Here is a 20,022-nt window from a genome sequence, read left to right on the forward strand (position 1 = left end):
GGCTTGGGAGATATACTTCAGGTGTCAGATTTTGGTAACTCGAGATGTAGATCTCAATTTGCGCAGGCTCATGTGGAGTCCCTCGGCCCAGGTCAACATGACGTGCGGTTGTAGGCACTGAGCGCGACTCCCAGAATCGCGGGATCACTGGTCGGTTTGTATCCTCCAAATTTTGGATTTTTTTATAATTATTGTTATTGGTCGATGGACCAAAGAATTTCAATTTTTATTCGGACTCTTTAAAGCTCCACTCCGTCGAGAATAACAGGCAGGAAAGCAGGAAAGAAAGCATCAGGTCAACCACGCTTCCGCTTCTTCATACCCATGGCCTCTTCCTTCTTCCGGGTTGTCTGACGGAACAGATTGTCCAGACTCTGTTGACCTTTCTCGAGGTGATCAACTTTAACCTTCTCATTCCCCAGCACGGGCGGCAGACCTTGAGTACGGCGCTTTGCATCTTCTAGCAACTCAACTTCTCGGTCTCGCTGACCCCGTACGGTCGGAATCGACCAGGAATTAGACGTAATTGATTTGTGCGCTAGCTTGTACTTGGCGCCCGTGAGATGCGTCTCATATGTATTGGCATCGACTTTGCGGACATGCTGTGACTCGGTGATCAACTGGCCGCCCGCCCTTCTCCGAAAGGCAAAACCCTTACCTGGTGTCCCACTACAAGCCAGTGGTATTCTGTTCCCACCGGGGCACCACTGCCTTTAGGCGCGTTGCGTGCTCTCCTTTTGTTGGTCTGATAGTCGATCCGCCACAAGTCCGGCTCTTCCTTCGTTTCCTTCCATACCCCAGGATCATAATTCCATGTGTGAGATCCCCCAACTGCCATGCCGGAGTACAGCTGTCCATTATGTGTTTTCAACGCGTTATATCCTATTTCGCTGGCCGACATAAGTTTTTTTGAAGGCACGACGACGTTATCGGCAAGCCCTCCCTCAAGTGGATTTTCTTCTTCATCTAGCAATGCCGAGTCCAAAGAATCAGTCGGGCCGATTCCGCACCCGGGAGTTGCATTGTCCTGGCTGTGAACTGAATGATCGCTAGAAGTCAAGGAAGACTGATCAGCATCAGTCATGGCGTTCTAAATGTCCGAATCTATTACAATAATATGCTTGTAATTATTTGGCCGAGTTGTGTGTTGAAGTTGGTTTTTTTAGTCCTAAGAGTGCTACGCAACAGGCACATCTGTGTGATGTCATATTGATGCCACTAGGGTATTGCGGCTGAGTGATCGTAAAGCCAGCATGCTTTTCAATTAGCCTATACGACGTTATTAAAATAACGTGAGGCTCCAAGTACACAAGTTTCCCCGCTGAAACCGCTGGCTAGGCACGTTGCACCGCCTCATATTTGGTAGGCTGATAAACGCGGTTAGATAGCGGCAAAAGCGTTAATAGTAAATATCACGTAGATCAGTCGCATCCAAAAATAATGTCTTTCGTCCTGATTCGTCTTTCGTATACTCCAGCGACGACAGCAGCATTCTCAAATTAATCCAATTCAGGGTGTCATCTGGCCCGCCTAGGCCACCCAGCAAGGTGCAGATCAGCTTGATAGGCAACGGAAAAGGGTATTAAAGGGATACATAACGCCATTTATCATTCGGAAGGCTGAATCTACCCACCTGCTAAAAATAATAGTTGAATTCAGCATTCAAGATGCGTATTAGTCCTGCAATCGCCTTTTTACATGCTGTTCCTCCCAGCGGGCAGTCGAGCATATCCAACATTATTTCTATTTTTCCCCCATCGACAAAGCCAGCAAATGCATCGACCTCCATACCTTCTACGTTTCCGGGGTTCGCATTTGAAGAGGCATCATTAATCCATTTCACAGGTAGTTGCCACTGTTGGCCCCAAATAATGTACAAGTTCTAATCCAAACGAGGCAATAAATCCAGTCCTAATGAGTTCTCACAAAATCTCATTCAAGCTATTACGAACAAGACTCAAGGGCCTGCCGTCATTCGGGTAGGAGGATCTTCATTGTATAAATCCAACAACGACATTTTCTAACAGACTATAAACCAAAGAGAAATCAGAGACCTGGCCATATTCGAACCCCATCAATCAGCGCCACTTAAAAATCCAACGCCGGAGCAGGGCATTCCCAAAAACTTGAAGATAGGACCATCCTATTTCGACCTATTTTTGCACTTCCCTGCAGCCAAATATGTGATTGATATTCCGTTCGCCAAGAACAATCGAAGCAACTCCCTTCTTCTGGCAGAGTCAGCTTACAAATCTGTTGGAGCATCAAATATCCACGCATTCGAGCTTGGTAATGAGGTAGACAACTATCCTAGCGGCCAAAAACGACCTTCGAGCTGGACCCAAGAAGACTATAGTTCACAATGGAGAAATTGGACTACCATTGTTTCGAATAATTTGAAGATATCTTTGGATCAGAGGACTTGGCAAGCTGTGGCGCTGCCCTCTCAAACTGGTAAGACAGGATTCCCAGGAGGCACCGGTAAGTCATGGAATTTGTAAGTCTGTCTTTCGTGTTCAATGTTGAATACAGGCACTTTCCGAGTTAACGAATTTAGAGGCGATATATCCCATCATGGCCTAGCTCAATACAAAGATTGAATGAAGACTGTATCAATGCACTAGCAGTGTCTCCGCACACCCACACCGCTTCGCGTTGTGGGTGTGCCATACTCAGATTACCACTCACACTCAAATTTCCATTTTTTCCTATTTCCCCTATCTACTACTGCATACCACTAGTATCTATGAAGAAACCCTGCCCGTTCTGACGTGCTTCCTCTGCTCTATCTAATAATGCCTGGGATTCCTGTGTAGGTTCTGGTGGTGGTGATGTTCTATACGCTTTCTTCCACTGCTTCCTCACCCGCTTCCGCTCTGCCTCTGCTTCCTTCTTGTTTCTTTTAGCAATAGAACAATTTGCATCTCTAATAGAGGGCACCCCTGTTTTTCTAAGCGGCGTTTTAACCTAGCGCTTAGTGATTAGGCGCTGTAGTGGTTGTTGAGCTTCCCTAATCTTACGAATAGTATCGTTCGCTAGATTTAGGTTCTCTATAGCAATCTTGTTATGATAAAATAACCGGTCAAGATTGCGTTGCTGCCTAGGTGTAAGATCTTCTTATTAATATCTAGCAATCTTTGATTCTTCTCTAGATCCTATATAGATCTAGGCGGCGATTTATCGATACTAGAAGAAGATATAGGTAGTAGTGAAGGTGTTATATAAAGCGTCGAATAAAGCGGTTGTAGATCTAGCGCTATAAGACCTAGGTGATCTTGGATAGGAAAGCTATTAATAACCTTTCTACTATCGACTAGATATATCCTACGATCTTTAAACGATTCACGAATAATTCGCTAGCTAAACGCTCTATTCCGAATATTACTGATTATTCGAAGGAACTCTGATCTTCCGATAGGGCTTCTACCCTAAAACGCGTAGTCGTTATTCGCTAAGCGGAAGTATTACTTATAGCTTAGAAACGGCTTACCGTCTAGCGGCTAGCAAAGATATATAGTATATAGTAGGAATCCTATAGGTAGGATATTATTCTCTTTATAAAGGTGTAGGAATTCGAATGTAAGATACGAACTGTAACTGTCGAATATTAGGATACGTTTTTCACCTGATTTCGTACGGTCGTATATTGATTCTATAAAGAATCGAAGCTGTTAAACTGCTATATTATCGGTTATCTAACCGTTTAGCGATATAGTAATAGTAGTTCTTAGTAGTAGGTTTTCTGTTTGATTAAACTAAGATTCTATAAAGATACCGTTGCCTTTAAAGATAAACTAGGGTTCTATCTGCTACCCGTCGGTAGCTATACACTCGATAGACGTAATATTTTCGCCTTAGTCTAGCTGAGGAAGGTCTACTATCTTCCTACTACTACTACTACTAGTAGTAGTTTACTAGTAGTAGTAGTAGATATAACGTTTCTAGACCTTCCTTCGCCTAGTTAAAAGCCGCATTTATTAAAGTTGTAGACTAGACGTGTAGGCGTAGTCTTCTTGATTGTTTAGGCTAGTAGATTATACTAGTGCTGTAATACTGCTAGATCTTCTGCTAGTATTCGCTTTGATTCCTTCGTATACTGCTTAGTAGGCCCTAATTAAAGATGTTTAGGAAGCCTTTTAATAAAGCGATACGCCTACATCTTGCTAATCGGCGGCTTCCCGACGCGTTAGCATGCACGATTCGCCTACGATTCTAGTATCCTAGGAGTGATAGGCATATAGTAATCGTTTATATATTGAATCCAGCGAACTAGGGCTTCTTCTTGATAGGGTTCTAGAGCGCGTTTACTAGTATTCTTGCTAATATTAGGGCTTGCTCCTTTTTTGATTCGATTCGAAAGCGTACGCCTAGGCACGCCGAATTCGTGTGCTAAACACGCTATATTCGGCTTCTCCTCTCATGATACAGCTAGGCAGGCCTCAGCCATACGAGATTCATCAAATTTAGGCATATTTAGATGGTAGTGTTGGATAGGGAAGCAAAAAATAGGGAAATAGGAAAAAGTGGAAATTTGAGTGTGGGTGGTAATCTGAGTGTGGCACACCCACAACGCGAAGCGGTGTGGGTGTGCGGAGACACTGCTAGTACGCACCACCCCACCTTTTCTTTTTTATGGAGAGTAACTCATAAAATGACACAATTAGCTATCAAACCAAAGCAAGTAGTGCATCAGATCTACAGAATGAGTATTATAATCCCTTAGGTTATCTGTTACAGGTTTTAATTATCGATCAGCGGATTTGATGAATCATACCGCAGTAGTAAAAGGGACCGAGTTCATCAAAGATGCTCTGAAAGCCATCAAAAAATACGATGTCCCTTTAGTCCTCAGTGAAGTTGGCAACACACTAGGAAACTCTTCCTCTGGTGTTAGCTTGGAGGGTGTTCTAGGATCTGCGCTATGGCAGGTAGACTTTTCTTTATGGTCTATGTACTTGGTGAGTGAGAATGCTCGGTTCCTTCTAGGAGCTTGTTTGGCTAATATCTTCACAAGGGCGTGAAAGGAATCAACATGCAATCGAGCACCAAGTTTTCTTTCTCGCTTTGGCATCCGGATTATGATAAAAAGGCAGGCATAGTTCTTCCAGCCTACTATGGCCTAATTTTCATTGCTGAATTTCTCGGTTCACATGGTAAAAGTCACAGTTGCCAATATCGATCTTGGCATGCCACATTTGTCAGCTTACGCCGCTTACGAGGGGACACACTCGCTCGCATGGCGATTGTAAATCTTGAGCTCTGGGATGGCAATGCAAAAGATAAGCCTTCTAGACCCGAAAGGACTGTTGAAGTAATAGTTCCTGGGGGGACGAGGAAGGTTAAATCAAAGACGTTGACCAGTCCATCCGGCGGTACGGCAGTGAGTTCAGACCAAATCACCTGGGGAGGCGTTGAGTGGACATTCAAAACAAGGCTATTGGAAAAAGGGTCACGAATGGCACTCAGGAGTTCTCTGTAGACGGCGACAACTTACAACTCAAGGTGTCTGCGAGTGAGGCTGCTATGCTCTTCTTTTGAGCTTGGAGTGATGTGTATAGATCCAAAACTCAATCCCTGAATATCGGACAAACACTGCAACTTCTTCCTGGCTCTGGTAGAATACGTATGCCTATGTATTGGAGTAGAACTCATGTCGTGAATGCAGAAACAAGTCTTGAAATGGAGACCGAACATATCGTTCCCACCAGAATCCAAGAGATAGGCTGTCATTTAACACGTCCTGCAGAGATCGTTCTCAGTTTTCGTACTAAATTTGGCGTGCCACGAAAATTTGTGTGTGAGAGATAAACGAAGCTTTCTGGCTGTGCTTAACGCAACCTCATACAAAGTTAAGGAGAGTTCGAATTCATTGAAATATAACCTGTACGGTGCGGCTTCGGAGTTTGTTCCATCTCAAAAAGTCCTCCAGGTCAATGAGAGATTTAATTATGTTTGAAGTTCTTAGGTGAACTGATTAGGGCTAGTTATAGCTTGAATGGGAAATTTTCAGGGCGAGGATAGACGCGGAATTTTGTGCAAATTTTAGCATCTCAACAGACTCACAAAGGAAATTTGAGATAATTAATCCGTCTTTATGGACAGATCATGACCTAAGAGGGATAGAATAGCACTCTGGATTCATGTAACAAAACTCGCCCCACGCCCCCCACCTCGGGGGGCCAAATCTGAAGGAGCCTGTCCAGGGAGCGGTAGATTAGGACAAAGCTTATAAATAGGATTCCCCCCTCTCAATTATTTATTCCTTACTTCTTCCCTCGCTCATACATACTGTGGACATCCCGAAAAACATTCGCCATGTCGACCCCCGACCTAGATCCTGATGCTGGTGTCAAGGCAATCTCTTTCACAGCTACAGCCTACCGAGACGTTTACCCTGCGATTGACCCTCGCCATCGCCCTGAGCTTTCCCAGGCCGGAAGGGTTGTTATAATAACTGGTTCTTCCCGTGGCATTGGGCAGTTGGTATGATTTAGCAAAATTTCAGATTATAGAGATAGTCGTTCTTATGTAACACGATACTGATGATCAATAGGGATTCGCGACTTCGTTCGCTCATGCCAAAGCCGCTGCCATCGTGTTAATTGGCCGTTCCTCTGATGCGCTGGCCAAAACAGAAAGTCTTGTGAACAAGCTCAACCCTGAAACTCAAGTGCTTTGCATCCCCCTTGACGTTACCGACAAGAATGGAGTGGACACTGCTTTCGAACAGATCGTGACTCGTTTCGGGGTGCCCCATGTATTGATCAACAATGCGGGCACTCTTGACTCGCTGGAGCCGATTGCAGAAGTGGATATAGATCGATGGTGGAGAACACAGGTTCGTTGCAAGTCCTGCATGTATCTGGGAACTAAGATCTTGCTGATGACGATTTATATTTTTACAGGAAGTCAACGTAAAGGGAACATTCCTCATGACCAAAGCCTTCTTGAAAGCTACGGGAAGTAATCCCGCAGCCCCGACGACAATCATTAATATGACATCGGCCGCATCCCAGGGAACCCCACCGGGAATGAACTCTTATTCCCCTGCCAAGATGGCGGTGACTAAACTCACTTTATATATCTCCCAGGAGCATCCGACCATCACCTGCGTTGCGCTTGACCCTGGGATTGTCGCTACCGATATGGGGTGCAGTGTGCCCTATCTCGCACCCTTTATGCACGATACTGCAGAGCTCTCTGGTGGGACCGCAGTATGGCTCTGCAGTGGCGACAAGGCCTACCTGTCGGGTCGGTATGTGTCCGTCAACTGGGACCTGGAGGAAGTCGAACGAAGAAAAGAGGAGATTTTGAAAGATAGCCGACTGCTCACGTTCTGTCTTAAGGGAGACTTCGGAGGTCCTGATGTGACTGTTCATAAATATAACTAGGTCGTGCCACAGTGGAGACTAAATAAAGTAAACAAACTCTCCAGATATGCTCCGTATTTGACCCTGACATTCCAGTAGCTTATTGCAACTCCCTCCCCCTCCGTCTGCAATCAAAATCGGTCTGAAATCCTTCTTCCCTCTAGATTCCTCCCGTTTCGCACTCCTCTTTCCACGTTTAGACCAGAATCGGTTACTGACCAGCACCATGCATGAAATGGTTGACCCAGACGGTGTCTCCGACCGCCAAAATTGACTCCCTTTAGCCCCGAGCCCTATCGGCAATTCTAGACTCACGGAGAAATCTGCGGCCCCATAGATCCAATTTCCGAATCGCGAACTATCACAACGCCATGAGAAGATCGCTCCGCGTCGATAGGTCCAGGGCGATCTTAGCGCCACGATGGCTTCGGCATCTTTTGCCCTCGCCCGTTCGTTCGCCAGCACTATACTGCCGGCCGGCCAATGAAAGAGGGTCGGTTCCTGTAGCTGCGCTACTCAACTATCAACGAAGCTATGTTTTGTCTAGCGCATCGCGGAGCCACTGACATGAAAGAAATTCTTGTTCCTGTCTTCCTGTTGGGAGACTGTGAGATAGCAGGTGGTCTCGAGCCATCTCTCGATTTCTATACTTCTAGGAACTGCTCCCTAGTTCGCTCGTATTTCTCATAGCAATCTTTCTGTTTCGTGTTACTTTTCATTCGTTTTCTATTGGGTGTGTCGTCTCTCCTTTACCTAGAGTCCGTCCTCACTATGTCTCTGAAAAGTCTTCTCTCGTATGCACTGCTTCTCGCAGCCGCCATTTCACACCCAGCTCGGGCGCAGTCGGGTGATGGAGCAGCGTCGACAGCCTCGAACGGATGTACCCAGGGGAATGCCTTTGAGAATCCAGCCTTTGAAACCGGCGATTTGACGGGCTGGACTGCAGCACTCGATACAGGAGCTGATGTGAATGGTGAAGTAGTCGAGGATGCTGAGTATGGAGGCTACTACTAGTGGGTGCTTCTATCTTCGTTCCATCATCTTCTACAGCAAATCACTAATCTAACACCTCCTCTAGCGAGGTTGCGACTACAAATTCTTGGGGATATATAGAACAAGCTGTGTCCGGGCTGGATCTAAGCCAAACTTACTACCCGTCGGTCGAGTACAAGCTCGTGGTCGATGGTGAACCTGAAGTTGAGGCTCTTGTGCAATTCTGCGTTTTGGGATGGTCTCAGAGCACCTGGAGCAACTTTATTGGGAGAGATTACATTACTCCGTCTTCCTACGGCTCCAATCCCGACTGGTCTTATCTCTCGACCTCATGGCAGCCAACTGCCGAAAGCGAATCCGTCTTCTTCATCTGGAACTGCCAGACAAGCGACGTGACCCTCAGTCTTGACAACTTTGAGCTATCAGTTGCAGTCTGCCCTTCATCCACCGCAACCACAACCACGACTACTACGGCCACATTGTCTCTGAGCTCAAGAACCCCAGTCCTTAGCTCAAGTGCAGTCAGCTCACAATATGTGTCATTGCCATTGGCTTCGCCAAGCTCCACACTCTCCAGCAGCTCCGCAGTCACTAGCACCTCAACGAGCATTCTATCTTCCTCGGCTTCAATGAGGGCATCTTCGTCCACATCATCTAGCCCTTCATCTCTTCAAGTCCTTTCGAGCGTGGGCTCTCGAACACTGGTCTACTCCGGATCCTCTTCGAAAACCCTCGGCTCAGGTTCGATGGTTACTATCCCTGCTCAGCAGACGACACCTCCGCCCCTGACAACGTCTACTGTCTTGTCTACCCGCACGTCGACCGTCACTGCCTGTCCTTCAGCGCAGCCCAACTGCCCTGCTCGGTCCCGCACTACCTCTGTCATGACTGAGACGGTGATTGCATATACAACTGTATGCCCTGTGAGCCCTATAAAAGGTGATCATCCATTCCCCACTGAGACAACATCGAGTATCTTCTCCACTCGGACGGAGACTATCACGCGCTGTCCTAGACACATGGAGCACTGTCCACTACCCCAGAGAAAGACCTCAGTCATTACTGAGATAGTGCTGGTGTCAACAAGTGTTTTACCTGTGCAGCCGACATACATTATTACCCATAATATCACCCATACAGCCCATGTCACCGAGACAAGGACGGCGTTCGTCACCGTTTGTCCGGCACCTTGAATCGTCTGTCTTGTCCTTTTTCGGTACTGTTCCGGTTGCTTTTATAATCCTCCTTCGAGTCCTCTTTCTACTCCTCTAACGCCTCTTTCTTATTCTATATCTAATCCCATAGTGATGTACACTCCTTGTCTTTCATTTTGTCTAAGGTTCTATGTGTCGATATATGACTTCGTGATAAATAACAAGTTTTAATCTTTTCGTCAATTCAGCGTATTCAATATGCCCGTACTTTACAAAGCTAATGAAAAAAAGCCAAATATGGCGCCGGTCTTTCGGCCCGTTACTTTCAGTCGCTTCTAGCGGCAAGTGGCTTAATCCTATCAATACACCATCGAGAGTGCTTTGCCTTCCAAGTGCCGTTTATGCTCCTTCTGAACCTGAAGCTGGCCGGATTTCAACTCTTTAATAATACGACACTAGATTTGAATCCGATTTATAGCAGTCAAGCCGTTCCTCACCTGGCTCTCCCGTCGACGCAATACTTCTCCTTTCCACTCTAGGTATCCGACCATTTGCTCCTCCGGGGGTGTACTGATTGGTTCAAGTTGGATCCATTTTCAAGGACTATAATGAAAAAGATCGCTACATAATTGCTAGCATATGCGTATTTTCAGCTGGGAAAATAGCGATCGGCACACCCCCGGATTTCCCGCCCAACCCCCACGCACGCAACAACAATGACGACTCCCTCGGGTATAACATGCACGATCAACAAGCCCGCCAATAAAATTGAGTATGCTCTGATCTTCTACCATATCTGGAAAGCCGGTCCGTCTCGTTTCCTGATATACAGAATCATGCGAGAGACGGCTCGCAAGAGTTGCTAATCCCTAGCTAAAGATCCAAATTCCCCCCACCCCCCGCATGAGGCCAACCCCGGACTTCTTCGCGATACCTAATAGAATCGCATTTAGCCGGCGGCCGATAATACCTTATGTACAATTTTAGCAGATTGGAGTACTGAATTAGGGGGTACAAGAATAAATGCCCGTATAAAACCGGTCTTGTACCCCTCACATTCTCCACAGTATTTTTATCTTTTCAAGCAACAATTGCTCCAGGGACGTCCACAAGGAAGCATTATTGATCGGATCAAGGTTTTACTTCCCTTATCTGATTCATAACAATATACCAGCCTCTCCCACCATGGGGGTCGCAACTGAGAAGACAAGGAAACCATTCTTCGGGCTGACCGGCGGATGGCTCACCTTCTGGGTAACAGTATGCGACCGTGACAACGAGTGCTACAGTAGATTCAGAGTGTATGCTAAAAAGTGCTTTGTCATCACCCTAGGTCGCTTGTGCGACTGACATGACCCTCTTCGGGTACGATCAGGGCGTTTTCAGTGAGTGAGAAGCAGGTCTTCTTTTATGAGTTCAGCAGAGCTTATAGGTTCATCGAAGGCGGCGTTGTGATTACCAAGGATTTCCTCGAGCTTCACGATCTTGTTGGCCCGACTAAAACGAAAACACTATCTACTGTCACCGCAATTTACGACGTCGGATGTTTCTTCGGGGCGATTTTTGCATTTACAATTGGCGAACGACTGGGGAGAAAGAAGACCATTATGATGGGCACGACTATAATGGCAGTAGGTGCTATCCTTCAGGCAACATCCTTTAGTCTACCGCAAATGTTTGTTGGCCGTATAATTGTAGGGTATGTATATCCGTCCTGGCATTTGGATTATACTTAAGAGCTAACTGGCTGAGCAATCAAGCATTGGAAATGGTGTCAATACCGCTACGGCTCCAGTTTGGCAAACCGGTAGGCCGCTGTCTTCCCTGCTCCTTACTTTCCCTACATTCCGGGTCAATTCTAACGGCGGCAACAGAAACATCACAGATTAAATGGCGCGGCAAACTGGTGATTTTCGAGATGATGATGAACATTGCGGGCTATTGTATTGTCAATTGGATCAACTACGGCCTTTCCTTTGCAGGTGGCGCTGTAGCATGGCGATTTCCTCTTGCATTCCAATTTTTCTTCTTCATTATTCTCTGGTCTACAACTCCATGGCTTCCAGAGTCACCACGGTAAGCAATACTGGTTCCTTCTGAGAACGGGAAAGGCTGACTTATAATGACTGGTAGCTGGCTTCTGGCCCACGGAAGGGAGGAAGAGGCTATCGAGGTGATCAGCTGTCTCGAAGCTAAGCCTCAGGATGATCCATTTGTAATTGCCCAGGTTAATGAGATTGAATTCACCCTTCGCTATGAACGTGAAAATTCCGTGCGATGGCGGGATCTCATGAAAAAGCGGGAGAATGACACGAAGACTCTGCGACGACTACTCCTCGGCGCTGGAAGTCAGTTCATGCAGCAGTTTGGTGGGATCAACATTATGTCTTATTACCTTCCGACAGTCCTTGAAAAGTCTGTTGGCCTTGAAGAAAGCATGGCTCGTCTATTGACGGCCTGTAATGCGATCTCCTATCTCATATTCGCCGGACTTGCAGTGCTCCTAGTAGAACGAGTTGGTCGCCGTGGATTGATGATTCTCTCCACATCGGGCCAATTTTTGTGCTTCCTGATAATTACGATTCTGCTTCGATTTTCAGAGGTTTCCGACAACGGCAAGGCCTGGGGTTCGGCGTCTGTGGCTTTTTTCTTTCTGGTGATTATCTCCTTGTTTATATACTGCTGGAATTTCTCCGATGATATATTGTACTCACTTTACGGCTTGCAGTTTCATGGGAGCTTTGGAATTGGAATGCTTGGCGTTCCCTGGTTATATCCAACTGAGATCAACTCGTTACCTATGAGAACAAAGGCCGCAGCAGTTGCTACTGCGACAGATTGGTGAGAGCAGCCTCAGTCAAAATCAAGCCTCCATGAGCTAATTCATACTCCTTAAGGATAACAAATTTTGTTATTGTGGAAATTACACCGATAGGTATCCAAAATATTGGGTGGAAATTCTGTGAGTTACTGAATGCTTCTAACATTCTTGTCAGCTTTATTCTAATCAATTTTGATTGCCCAAGGGATTGTTTGGACTGTGACAAACGCATTTTTTCTCCCCATCCTATATTTCATTTACCCCGAAACAGGTAAGTTTGAACCAATTACTGACTAGTTTATGGGCTGCATTAACACAGGACAGCCAATCGAAGCCTCGAAGATATTGATGCATACTACCGCACCGACCCTTCTCTCATTGTTGTCAGAGACCCCGATGCCATCTCTAGGAGACGGCCTCAAAAGTACATCGATCGCGAGTTCGAAGAAATTGAGAGGACTGCTGGTAAAAGTGTTCCGCCAGTGACCACAACACATGTGGAGTGGGGCAATGAAACAAACGCAGAAGCAATCGACTAAGTTGGCTTCTGTCTGAAGCTTCACAGTGGCCGTGGAAGTGCTATTTTGAACGTTGTGGTCGAATTTTAGTACACAATGTCTCACTTATCCTCCAATCCTGACAGGGCCCGTTTATATTGTTCGGCGTATTCTGCAGTTGTGTCCCAAGAGATACTAGCTGCTATGAGCCCAATAAGAGCATGTCCAAAACAAGAAAGATTTCAACTCGGCCTGATCTATTGAGGCAATTCGTAGGCGAACGTAATATCCATCCCCAACTGAGTAGGTAGACCGAGAAGACATCGATACGCAAGACTCAACTGCTGCGCAGTTCTATCGCATTGACAAAATCTGAAACATGAAGAGATCCCCCGGGCCCTTGTGATTGCCCAAAACCTATCACATATGACGATAGACATTGCTAAGCCTCGTAAAAAGTGGATAGAGTGGGCATCCCTGCGCATCGATCCACGCTATCAGTCCATCACACCAACAAGCGATATCTCCAGCGAGACGCCAGACTCTCCAGCTCAAGACGGGGACCTTGTGGGGGTCGCTTCTGTGGAGAAGTGTGGATGACGTGGAAGACCGCCTTGATCGTCAATCACCCCAGTTCGTTGTCTCAGGGCTCTCTCAAGTCACGGGGCTTACGAAAGTCCTCACGAGGACCGCATTTCCTCCCGATCATCACAACTTGATAGGCCCGCGATGCAGCGTGTCTCCATGATCAGCCAATCCGTCGGCAACTTTAACCGCCTACGCGGCCCACGCTCCAACCCCGCCGAGCACACGACATCTGAAACAAGCTCCATGTTGCTTAGCCGCTGTCTTCCATTCTCGACGCGAACTTATCCCGTGGGACCCATCAAAAATCAAAAAAGACGTCCGGAGTTCCAGCACAGGCCTGAACAGCTTCCGAATGGGAACCGAATGGAATCGAATCCAGCACGACCCCACCAATCCGGTAATACTGTACCGGATTCTGTCATTTTGGACGTGTGCCCACACATACTCAAAAGAGACGATGCGACTATAGGACTATTATTGGGAATGCATCTAGTGACCGCCTCCCCCCTCGCGCGCATTTTCGAGACACGTCACAAACTACCTGCCAAGGCTAGAAAAAGTGGCTGTCAATAGTCTCCCTATACGGAGTACGAGTATGCAATTCCCACAATCTAGCACAGTCACATTCACTAGTTAACAGAATACAACGAAGGTCCTTCTGTCCTGATCATCAAGTCTCGTCGAGCAGCCAAGGCGATTACCCGAGGTATTTAGGCAGCCAGTATCGATGTCTCGAACAAATAGCCCTAAGAAATCCAAAATGCAACCACCCTGGCTCTAAACAGGGTTTAACCGCACCTTAGCCTTTTATTTTCAGCTCCCGGGCGCTGCCAGCTGACGCACGTCGGTCCACTCGGTAGTGAGACGTTTGGGGCGGGTGTGCCGAGTTGACAAAGATTAGGGCGCCCAGCGTTCGCATGTGGCGTTCTTGGCGATCTATCGACCGTTTGGAGAACTGAACGTCTTTGGTGGCTTGCATTTCCTCAACAGTTCGCATACATAGTAATAATGAGGAACTCAGCATAAACAGAGCAGGGGAGATGGACCAATTGGGCAATAGATATATGTTTCGTCAAAGTGTATATTTAAGCTAAAAAAATGCAGCAATCCAATTTTCAAATTTCCACAAAAACGCCAAGCTATGCGCAAGTCGACCAGAGATCACACGTAAATACAAAAAAAAAAGAAAAAAAAGCTTGCAGTGGCAGATTAGATGTCGAAATCCCAAGAAAATAAAAAGGCCCATAGGCAGGAGCAATATGTAAGGAAAGAAATGAAATGGAGGCAGTCAGAAAAAAAGGAACCAGTCCACTCCAGGATATACTGACACAGGGATCGCAAAAAGAACTCCTTGGTAAAATCAGAGGCGGCAAAAATTATCCCCTCGAGTAACAGAAAACAAAAAACAAAGGCTCCATTTAACACCGTTTCAGGGACCCGATGGCGTGCGCGGTTAGCATGTGGTTATATGTAGTGTGCATTGTGTGATCGTCGCTGTGGCTGGATGTCGTCGATCTCCTCCTTCAATGATGACATTTCTACGCCGAATTCGTTCTTTTTTCTGTTCGGACGCGAGTTGGTTCGTTCAGACTCGTAGCAAATCTCGGTCGCTCTCTCTCATTCTTTTTTCATCTCCTTGCTCTTTCTCTTTTCAGTTTTGTATGTAGGCCTTGAGGCAGATTTAAATGAAACTGGCCTGGTTGCGTTCTTCGTACTGAGTAGACGAACCGATCAGATTCGGCGACGAAATGCTGGCCGACTTCGAGCCCATTGAAGACTTGCTCCGGCCCGAGAAGATCGACAGACGCCGCGACAAGCGACGACTGAGGCCGCGCTGCGGTAAGGACGCCGACATGATGGACATCGGGCGCGACCGCGGAGGCATCGGGCTGTCTGCAGTTTCCGGACGAGGAGCCATCATGTTACCGTCCAGCATCAGAGTTGACCGGCGCTTGATCTTGTTGGCGGTAGAACGGGCATCCAACTGCAGAGAGAAATCTTCTTGAATATTGCCGAGGGCGTGAGAGACCCTGCGCATGAGCTTGGGCTTCTCATAGATCGAGGGTTCGCGCTGCTCGTAACCGTAGATCTGCAGCGGGGTCTCGGAGCCATCGTCCACTGGTGAAGAGTAGTAGCGAGGATATTTGGCAGACATCGGGTTGCGGCGAGGATGCTGGGAGCCCAAAGAGAGGGTGGACATAGGCTGAGGGTATTGATAGGGAAGATGAGGATCCGAGGATGAGACGCTGGAGGAGTAGGAGCTGTTCGTGGCGGAGGATGATGTCAACATGGCTGGATGTGGGATGTTTGAGGACTAAAGAAAGCGCAAAGCCGAGGAAGATTCGAGATCAGGGATCTCGAATGAGCAATATAGAGTATGGTAGGAGGAGCGAAGGAGGAAAGTATATCGAGGGGTTCCGACACAGGGGTGAGAATTTGACCGGTAGATAGATTTGGATGAAGCGAGTGAAGGAGAGAGAGAAAGAAAAGAAGGCGCCATCGCCAAAGGCTGAGATCGCATTCCGAAAAAGACTAAAGAGTAAAAGTGGATCAAGACATTGAGCGCTTTAGTTCGCAAGCTACTGCGGCGCCGGCCCGTGTAACACATAGATGACTGTAATTTAATGTTTCATCGGGCCCCCTCTTTCTCCATTTTACTCGGTATACTCCTCTGTTGCTCGCGGAGGGATGGGAATCCATGTGGAGCAGGCGGCGGCATACATTGGATCCTGCGTTTCGAGTAGTGGTTGATTTGGGGTCATCTTGTGTGGTTTTTTCTTTTCCCATAGTTCATGCTCAGAAGCCCTAGTTCCTCCGTAGTTCCGTCGAAGCGGTGGTTTTGTTGCTATGCCCGGAGCTGCCCCAGCCGAAAACCAATGAATTTTTTTTTCTGCTCCGAGCGGGGATGCTCCGTATCAGATCGTCCCATGTCTTCTCTTGTCTTGGATTGACACATCATGGATGGATTCTTTTTTGGGACCTGCGCGCGTCCGTAGTCTTGTTGGCTGGTGACGCGGCACTTGATCCAAGCCTCCCCCATCTTTCTTCTGCTGTCAATTTTCCATTTCCTCATCCAAACCGCCAGAAAATCGAGTTGGGACGACGTGGACACTTCCATCGTTACCAGGGTTCCGGTCCCTTTCACCCACTCCAGCTTCCAAGACTCTCAAGGGGGGGAGAAAGCCGTGGTGCACCCACGGGTTCCCACCGGGATCTTCTGAGGCGGGCTTCTCATTGGATCGATTCCCGCTCAGGGGGGGGGGTTCCCTCTTCGCGCGATTAGGGACCTTGGATTCCTAACGAGACTTGGTTTAGCGCCGAAGAGAAAAGCCACCAAAAAAAGAAAGAATAGACGGAACCGATGCGGCCGACCATGCAGAAATGAAAGGTTGACGTCGAGTGCTCTCCCGATGGTAAATATATTGCCATTTTTGACGTCCTTTCAATTTTTTGTTCTTGGAGGGCCGCCGAATGTCTCGGGTAAAAACACGCCCGCACGCAACAGCCGGAACAGCAGTGACCTTTCATGACCCTGAGCGACTGCGTGGTGGAGAAATTGGCCAGTGGAGAAAAATCGGGGGCCTGGCAAACCACAGCTACGCATCGCAGCACACGAGGCCCGGGGAGGGGTTTCGGATCGCTGGTGGGCAGATTTGTTCCGCCCCCAGAGTGGTATTGTCGAATGCACGGCCACAGAGGTTGTAACCAAATTACAAGAGTGGATTCCATATCATCAGTTCCTTCGCTCTCGTTCACTCCCCGCAGCGATCCAGAGGGGACAGAGAGCGCCAGATGGGTGACCCAGTGTCTTGGGTGATAAACCGGGGGTTCAGGCGGTTCCCGAGCCCAACGCAGCGTGGCGGATCCTACGGAAATCAATGGGCAGGTCGTCCATGACATCGTGGCTCATTTCTCGGAAAGCTATGGTACTGTATGTACAAGGCGGCTAACGCCGCCCATAAAAGTATGATAAAAGACGATCTACATCACAAACCGAAGATTGGTATCTGTCGACGTCAGCACAACGGAGCTCGGGATTAGAGCTAAGGCACGGCAGATCAACTAACCAAGGGGATGACTGCAGCTGAGCTGCGGCTTTTGGGAATATTTCCCGTCGAGCTCCGCCCGGATAGTGTTGAGCAGCTGCAGATAACTTTGCTGGGGCCACTGTTTCAGGGATTTAATAAACGCCCAACTCAAGGCGCCTCGCGCCTGGCCGTCCTGAAAGGTATCCGCCCTATTATTTTTGGGTTAGTCGGAAAATAAAGAGCCCATCACATCATCAAAATAGAAAAATATTGGAGCCTGAGGCCAAGACAAAAAAATCCAACCCAACAAGAAAGGGTTTGGACCCCCTTTTCCAGGTTGTAACGGGAGTGAAGTAACTTACGACGTCTGCGTGTCTTTGGATCCGGAGAACATAACTACGTCCGCCGGAGAAGTCTTGGTCCTGAGGGTACGTTCGCGTGCCTGTTCCCCGTTGGTCGCTTTCTTGAAGAAATTAATAGCGGTGGAGGCCACACTGGAGAAATTGCCTTGTCCGTACGCGGTCACCGCACTGAACAGATCTTGGGCCGCCTCCTTGGCAAGATTGGGCTCCTTCAGCACCCCTTGAGTTGAGTAAATAAAGGGGAGGTCCAAAGCGGTACCCGAGTGGCACGAGTCGAAGATGGCCGTGAGGCGCACACCGGGGCGAAGGGGTCGCACCATAATCGCATGCATATCATCGTCCACAATGTGCCCCGCAGTCCGATAATCCACCGGATAAATCACGTCGTCGTAGCCATCCTCTTCGTCGCCATCCAGGTCCGGGGTCCGACCGCCGTGGCCGGAGAAGTGGATGAACAGGGAGTCGTGAGGCTGGGCATCCTTGACCAGCCAGTGCATCGCGCGGATGATATTTTGTTTAGTAGGAATGCTCATCGGGTTGCGCTGATCGTCTGTAAGGATAACCATATCCTCGCGGCGATACCCAAAGCGCTCGTGCAAGAAGGCGGACATGTTAGTGACATCATTGATACAGCCGTTCAACTTGTTCGGTTGGCCAAAATAATTAATGCCGATGAGCAGGGCCTTGCGCCGTCCTGTACATGCCGAGTACTGAAATTGATAGCTGGATGGAGCACCATGTCCAAATTGCTGGAGGGCTTGGGGGGCGCCGGTGGTAGATTGGGATTGGGGGCGCTGGTCGGGGCACTAGTCGGGGGAGGACCTGCAGGGGGGGATTGATTAGTTCACCAGACCAATCGTAGACATGGAACTAGCCGAGGGATGGTCGAGCACTACTCACCGTTGCGGTGGGAACTCAAGTTGTGACGGTGACCAGCGGGCGGCGACGGGGTGTGGCCATAGGGAGATTGCGGCGATGGCGTATTTGCGTATGGCGAATGAGGGGTTTGCGGGAAGGAACCAGGCGGAGGAGGCCCCGAGTACGAGGGATATTGTCTATGCTGCTGATATGGTGGGTATTGCGGTTGGGGTTGATGGTAGTAGGGCTGCGGCTGCCCGTAGGGCTGAGGCGGGGGGTGCGGGGGCTGGTGCCGTTGGGGAGGCGGTTGTTGATAGCCTCCTGTCCACGGCGGCGGACCGGGTGGTGGTGGTCCTGGCGGAGGATAGTACATGAGACTGAGCGACCGTGAGAGTTGCAGTGATTGGGGCGAGTATGGTCGGATTCTCAGCAGCAGGCCCAAGCCAACAGGGAAGAGTCAAGGGCGGCCCGAGAAACAGAGGATGGAGCGAGGAAGTCCCGGGCGAAGAAAGTCAAAAAAGTCTTAAGAGAAGCAGGAAGAAGAATACGAAGCGAGATTTGCGGGGCTTCGATTTTTGGCCCTTTCCCTTTCCCCTTGAGGCTGTGACGCACAGTCTCTTCCTCTTCGTCCTTTTGACCGTTGCCCGACTCGAAGTTTCCGGCTGGCTGACCGGTGGGGTCGGTGCAGATCGTGTGCAATGGGCGGGATTCAGGGCCCCGGCATAATTAGGCAGGCAGCTGAAGAGCAACTGTCAAGGATCGTGAGCAGGGTTCTCGACGATCAATATTGGTGGAGGATCGTCTTTAATTTAGCAAGTCGCATCAACCTGCAGGCAAAAAAATCCAGGAACAAGAGTTGCGCGGCCCGTAGGGATGGCCGAGTCTCAACCGCCACTCCAACCGTGGAACAAGGCCGAATTTCCGACTATCCCCACTAGTCCGGAGTCTGTCACCAAACACATACTAGTGACCGGGCCACCAATGATCTCCTCCGCAAGGCCGTAGGGCTGCAGGCAGCACCATTCGGGTCGGATGACTCAGCATTGGATCCGTCATCGAGCCTGTCTGTGGTCGAGATGTCATGAGAATTTGATGGTGTGGACTGATTGAACTGACTTGGGTTGATTGGGTTGGTGAGGTTTCTTCGGGTGGCCATAATTCATGCAATCAGCGAGGTTGTGTCGTCCTCCCGGAAATTTAGCACGCGGATCCAGAAATCCGGAATTATCATTTCTCCGAGTTTCGAGGTATGGATTGTATACAAGGTAACGCCTACCTAGAAAGTTAAACTATATTTTATAATCTCTAATATTCCTTTTATAACTAGTTCCTACTATTATACTCTCTCTCT

The 20,022-nt window shown here is 48.3% G+C and overlaps 6 protein-coding genes across 6 annotated transcripts; 3 read left to right on the forward strand and 3 right to left on the reverse strand.

Annotated features, from left to right (window-relative positions):
- Nucleotides 1-296: 296 nt before the first annotated feature.
- On the reverse strand, nt 297-1,084 carry N7462_002145 (uncharacterized protein; the record flags this gene model as incomplete). Its single annotated transcript, XM_057073871.1, has 2 exons — nt 297-602; nt 659-1,084. 2 exons carry the CDS (start codon nt 1,082-1,084, stop codon nt 297-299), a joined length of 732 nt encoding a protein of 243 aa, XP_056937512.1.
- Nucleotides 1,085-6,315: 5,231 nt separating this feature from the next.
- Nucleotides 6,316-7,391, forward strand: N7462_002146 (SDR family NAD(P)-dependent oxidoreductase; the record flags this gene model as incomplete). The annotated part of the gene is made up of 3 exons (XM_057073872.1): nt 6,316-6,483; nt 6,554-6,838; nt 6,906-7,391. The coding sequence occupies 3 exons, from the start codon at nt 6,316-6,318 to the stop codon at nt 7,389-7,391; spliced, it is 939 nt and encodes a 312-aa protein (XP_056937513.1).
- A 750-nt stretch (nt 7,392-8,141) lies between these two features.
- Nucleotides 8,142-9,556, forward strand: N7462_002147 (uncharacterized protein; the record flags this gene model as incomplete). Its single annotated transcript, XM_057073873.1, has 2 exons — nt 8,142-8,383; nt 8,449-9,556. The coding sequence occupies 2 exons, from the start codon at nt 8,142-8,144 to the stop codon at nt 9,554-9,556; spliced, it is 1,350 nt and encodes a 449-aa protein (XP_056937514.1).
- A 1,146-nt stretch (nt 9,557-10,702) lies between these two features.
- On the forward strand, nt 10,703-12,877 carry N7462_002148 (uncharacterized protein; the record flags this gene model as incomplete). The annotated part of the gene is made up of 9 exons (XM_057073874.1): nt 10,703-10,777; nt 10,851-10,906; nt 10,950-11,216; nt 11,278-11,324; nt 11,392-11,593; nt 11,651-12,358; nt 12,415-12,479; nt 12,544-12,609; nt 12,663-12,877. The coding sequence occupies 9 exons, from the start codon at nt 10,703-10,705 to the stop codon at nt 12,875-12,877; spliced, it is 1,701 nt and encodes a 566-aa protein (XP_056937515.1).
- Nucleotides 12,878-15,104: 2,227 nt separating this feature from the next.
- N7462_002149 (uncharacterized protein) lies at nt 15,105-15,713 on the reverse strand (the record flags this gene model as incomplete). Its single annotated transcript, XM_057073875.1, has 1 exon — nt 15,105-15,713. One exon carries the CDS (start codon nt 15,711-15,713, stop codon nt 15,105-15,107), a length of 609 nt encoding a protein of 202 aa, XP_056937516.1.
- A 1,691-nt stretch (nt 15,714-17,404) lies between these two features.
- Nucleotides 17,405-19,044, reverse strand: N7462_002150 (caspase family protein; the record flags this gene model as incomplete). Its single annotated transcript, XM_057073876.1, has 4 exons — nt 17,405-17,430; nt 17,491-17,660; nt 17,814-18,507; nt 18,714-19,044. 4 exons carry the CDS (start codon nt 19,042-19,044, stop codon nt 17,405-17,407), a joined length of 1,221 nt encoding a protein of 406 aa, XP_056937517.1.
- Nucleotides 19,045-20,022: the final 978 nt, after the last annotated feature.

This window comes from Penicillium macrosclerotiorum, assembly GCF_028827735.1.
Source record: "Penicillium macrosclerotiorum strain IBT 26536 chromosome Unknown utg000002l_segment0_segment0, whole genome shotgun sequence".
NCBI classification, from domain to species: Eukaryota; Fungi; Ascomycota; class Eurotiomycetes; order Eurotiales; family Aspergillaceae; genus Penicillium; species Penicillium macrosclerotiorum.